Source organism: Rosa chinensis, chromosome 1, assembly GCF_002994745.2.
Source record: "Rosa chinensis cultivar Old Blush chromosome 1, RchiOBHm-V2, whole genome shotgun sequence".
Taxonomy (NCBI): domain Eukaryota; kingdom Viridiplantae; phylum Streptophyta; class Magnoliopsida; order Rosales; family Rosaceae; genus Rosa; species Rosa chinensis.
The window spans coordinates 36,569,830-36,574,525 of NC_037088.1; the positions used below are offsets into that span (position 1 = coordinate 36,569,830).

The 4,696-nt window shown below is 41.2% G+C and overlaps 1 protein-coding gene across 1 annotated transcript; it reads left to right on the forward strand.

Moving 5' to 3' along the window:
* The first annotated feature begins 696 nt into the window (after positions 1-696).
* Positions 697-2,172, forward strand: LOC112196241 (E3 ubiquitin-protein ligase ATL4). Its single transcript, XM_024336581.2, has one exon. It carries the CDS (start codon positions 766-768, stop codon positions 1,762-1,764), a length of 999 nt encoding a protein of 332 aa, XP_024192349.1. The 5' UTR covers positions 697-765; the 3' UTR covers positions 1,765-2,172.
* Positions 2,173-4,696: the final 2,524 nt, after the last annotated feature.

Genomic DNA, 4,696 nt, shown 5'->3' on the forward strand with positions numbered 1-4,696 from the left:
ATTAAAAAAACTGTCAAATTCACGTCCAAGACTATTTAATTTAGATGCATAAGTCTCTCTTTTATATATGGGAAGTTTGAGTTCGGCTATTATAGTCAAGAAATTGTCATATTCACAAATAAAACCGTAATTTCCCCATAGCCTAATACCTTCACAATAAGAGGGGGGAACTAATTAAAGCAAAAGTTTTATACTTTCCACAGTTGAAAACTATTAGATTAGTCATTGTTTTTTGTGTGTTTTACATAATGAGCTAATCCAATGACTATATGTTCTAGAGTTTAATGTTTTATAGTGAAACACTTCGAATCAAAGAGTTAAGTAAAGTTTAGGTTGCCGACAGAGATATGAAACTTTGCTGTCTTCCGGGATATAGTATTAATGCACACTGAGCCTTTCTTCAAGGGTAGTGCATTTAATCCTCCGCATTTACACCACCACCCCCGGTGTCTCTGTATACTCTGTACCACCAACAGCAATTGCCATATTAACTGTGGTAGTCCCATTCACGTCTTCTCAGTATCACCACCACAAGTCCACCACCATCACCGCTACAGAGGGAACCCCACACGTACGAGTCACACGCTTAATTCCCACGTGCGAGGCTCCCCTCTCTCACGTGTCCCTCCCCCCATATTTCCCTCTTCTTTCCCTTTGTTTCTTTCTGATTGCTATTAAATACGAAACCAAACAAACAAACACACATTTATAACTCCCTCTTCTCTCCTCCCCTCTCTTCTCTCTTCTCTCTCGCTGACGTCAACCATGTCCGGAGCACCGCCGCCACCGCCACCGCCACCGCCATTATTAACCTCCACCACCTCGCCACCTCACAACAACCGCTCGTTGACCGTGAAAACCTTAAGTCCGAGCATTCTCATCATCCTCCTCATCGTCGTCGTCACCGTAGTGGCTTCATTTTCCCTCTGCCGAATCCTCCGCTGCATCAACAACCGCTTCCTCCGCCACGCCACTCCCTCCTCCGGCGACGACGCACCCGCTCGAGCCTCCAGCCGGCGAGTCTCTCCTGCCGAATCCGCCGCCCCCGATCCCGTCGCCGCGCTCCCGGTCTTCGCCTTCTCCGCCATCAAGAACCGCCGAGCCTCCTCCACCGCCGTCGTCGCAGCCGACTGCGCCGTCTGCCTCTCGAAGTTCGAGCACGACGATCAGCTCCGGCTGCTCCCTCTCTGCTGTCACGCCTTCCACGTCTCGTGCATCGACACGTGGCTCCACTCCCAGCAGACCTGCCCGCTCTGCCGGTCGCCGATTTCCGCGTCCGACTCCGAGCTCATGACTCTCGTCGAGAATGCAGGCTCCTCCGCCCGAGGCGGCGGCGATAGCTTCCGGCTCGAGATTGGCAACGTCAGCCGCCGCCAAACAACTACGACGTCCAACTCCAGCGCGCGCCGCTCCTACTCCATCGGATCGTTCGACTACCTCGTGGACGACGACTCGGAGGTCCAATTGTCCAATGCCAGAAACGGCTCGTCTGATAGGAAAGAAGAGGTGATTGTCGTTCTCGGCGAGCCCCCGCAGCCGCCGCTGCCGTCGGAGGCCAGTCTAGCTGCTGACGTGGCCTCGGGAAGGAGCTGGCTCAAGGAATTCGTGGATAGACTCTCCAGCTCTTCTCGACGAAGCTCTGGCAGATTCTTTACAGGCAGTAGCCGTCGGAGTGAGATAGGCGGCACGGGAGAGTGGATATCGGAGTCCGGCCAAGTCGGCGTCGAGTTATCCGAGTATTTCCGGTGGTTATCGGAGGTATGATTTTTTTTTTTGAAACGTCGGAGGTATGATTTTAGTAGTAGATAATTAAGAACCGTAAATACTCCACTCTTGTTAGAATATCAACATTTTGGATTAATTTTGGCTAGCAAATCAGAATTTCAGATTATTATTATTATTTTTTTTTTAACCTGTTCTATGTCTGTGGGATCAAAATTAGAGCTAGAGTTCTACTATTCAAGCAGAGTTCATGTACACAGTGCGATTGAAATCTCGGGGAAATTAGTTCTTGGTCGAAATCGAAAATTGTTTTTGTGATCGGTTCGGTGTAGAATTTGATAGATCAATCATAGTTATTGAGTTCATCAGCCCTCATTAGTTACAAGAGTCAAGACTGAGATTTGTGTCAGTGTACTAGTTCTGCAAGTTACTACTTACTAGTGTTCAATATGCCATCGTTTTGTTCGGAGTCGAAAACCAAAAATGACAAAACAGAATGTGGAGTTTGCCCTGTTTTGGGGGTAGTAAATGGTGTAGTTAAGAGTTAGATCACCGCTCTGTTTATTTTCTTACATGTTGGAAGATAAATCTGATATTCTTCTATTCCGAATTTGACTGCCGAAATCCAAATATGCAATGTGGATTGGTTGTTGTTTTGGAATCCTTGCTTTGCTTGCAATTGTGACCGAAAAAAGAAGGAAACAAAGGAAGGGGGAAAGGAAAATATGATGCAACAAAGAGACCAAGATTTGGGGTATGCTAGAGCTTTCCAATATTCCAAAGATAGGCGATTACGAGTGCTTTAAAAGCTTTTCCTTCGTTTCCTTCTTTCTATTCTCTTATGTGCAACATTGATTTAGCTTCCCCCAATTTTCAAGTGGCAATTATCACGAGTATAGTTTGGATTGGCTTGCAACAGTTTAGATAAACTATTGAGAGCAGTAGTTTAGTTGCACAAGAAAGTCGAGTGGTCCAAAAATGTGTGAACCAATGGGGTAATAAGACACTATAGTTTGACTTGAACTTAAAACTGTCTTGTTGTGATTGTCTTGTCCTGTGATGAAACAAAACCAAGCTTTGATGGTGAGAGCTCTAGGCAATATTTTAGTGGAGCAAATCCTCCCTTATATTCGAACTTGTGATAAGGGATCCATTTTGGTGTTTAACTTTAACTTTATGTTAATTAGATGTAGCAATTTTATTCGGCTAATTTGGGGGCAAAAAGTACATAATAATGGAGATGAGGCTTTTATCACCAAAGAGCTTCTTCCATTTACATCTCAAGCTTTGAGAAATTTGGTGTATAATGAAGTTCTTTAGACACAATGATGTGGCACTCATGCTGACGTTTTGAAGTCTAGTACAACTCTAAAGCGAGCTTAGCTTCACGACAATGCAAGTTCTAGAACTGCAAGAACATGATATCATTTCGTCATTTTCGTGGCAAGCTAAGCGCAAAATGCCTCCAAATTTCATCAAAAGATGATCGTGGGTAACAAGGTTTGTTACCATTTCTCAATTTTTTTTTTTTTAGTGATTTTGCTATCCACACTTACTAAGTGGGAAACATTTCTGCATTCCAATAAAAGAAAGTGGAGAGTATTTCTAAACTGAGAATTTAGCGCATGCTTAGAGTTTCACGCTAATCATTTCAATAACATTTTCGGTTATAAGTTACAACACCTGACACAGTAATTTTATCTTGACTATTGACCTACTCTTGAGTAGAGTTTAACTATGATGTTGACTGCCTAATTTTCAAATTTAATGCTATTTTAGTAATTCCAAAATGATTCACATATATGGTCCTAACTCGTGGATATATTAGTTAGATATTATACCGGAGACAAATTCGTCTTAGCTAGAAAGAAATCTCTCACTGAGATTTCCTTGATGAGAAGAACCAAATTTAGAAACCCATATCTTTATTCATTCATAGATGTTATGGTTGAATGACAATAACTGTTGCTTTAATTTACATTATATATTAGGTGGAGAGAGGCCTTATCCAAATTGATTACTATTAAAGGAAGTCGTTAAGCTTCTTTTACGCAAAAGGAAAAGAAAGGAAGAAATAGAGGTTTTTGTTGAAGTGCCTTATCCATGAGTGTGATGCGTCATGAATTTCATCTCTGTATGGTTAAAAAAGCATGAATAATATGAAGAAAAAATATTTCAAACAGTTCCTGAATTTAGGCCGACTCCTAACTTATAATTTTTTTTTTAAGTTCTTATAATGGTTGTTGATGTAAAAAAAACAAAGATCTTATAATTTTTTTTTTAATTAAGGAGGAAGGAGAGCAACTTGTAGAGAAGCTTAAAGCTCTTGGAGCAAAAGTTGTTCTTAAGTGAAATAAAATACATGATCCGTATGTAATCCACTACGAGAAATTTGTGAGATTAGTTCATGTTTCTGGGGAAACACCAGGCCAACAGCTTTCTGGAATTTTATCAATCTAAATGAAACACATATCAGGTTTTCTCCAATTGTTTTAAGTTGAGAAATTTGCTCAAGATTGATTTCTTGTTGTATTGATATCTGAGCTGTTCTGATAAAGCTGCGATTTGTTTAAGATTCCCATGGATGAACTTTTTCCATGATTCTTATTCCCTTGTTTAGATTTTGAAGGGGATGAAGTTTTTCATTATTAATTTCAATTTAATAGGCACATTATTAAAAAATTAAATTAAATTAAGTTATATAAAAAAAAAAAGAGTTGGACCGAATTACCCCTCAAAATATGCCACGTGGTTAGCTAGTTAACGCCGTTACGCCGTTATGGACGGCGTGTACCATTCTTGAGTCGGGCTTCAAACATGGGGTACCAAAGTGATAGTTTTGCATAGTCGGGTACTAAAGTTAGGAGTCGACCTAAGTTCGGGTACTGTTTGAAATATTTTCTCTAATATGAATGTTTCAGTCTTCATCATCTTGAAGACACCTAAGGATCTAACTATGAAAACGGGTTTCCTG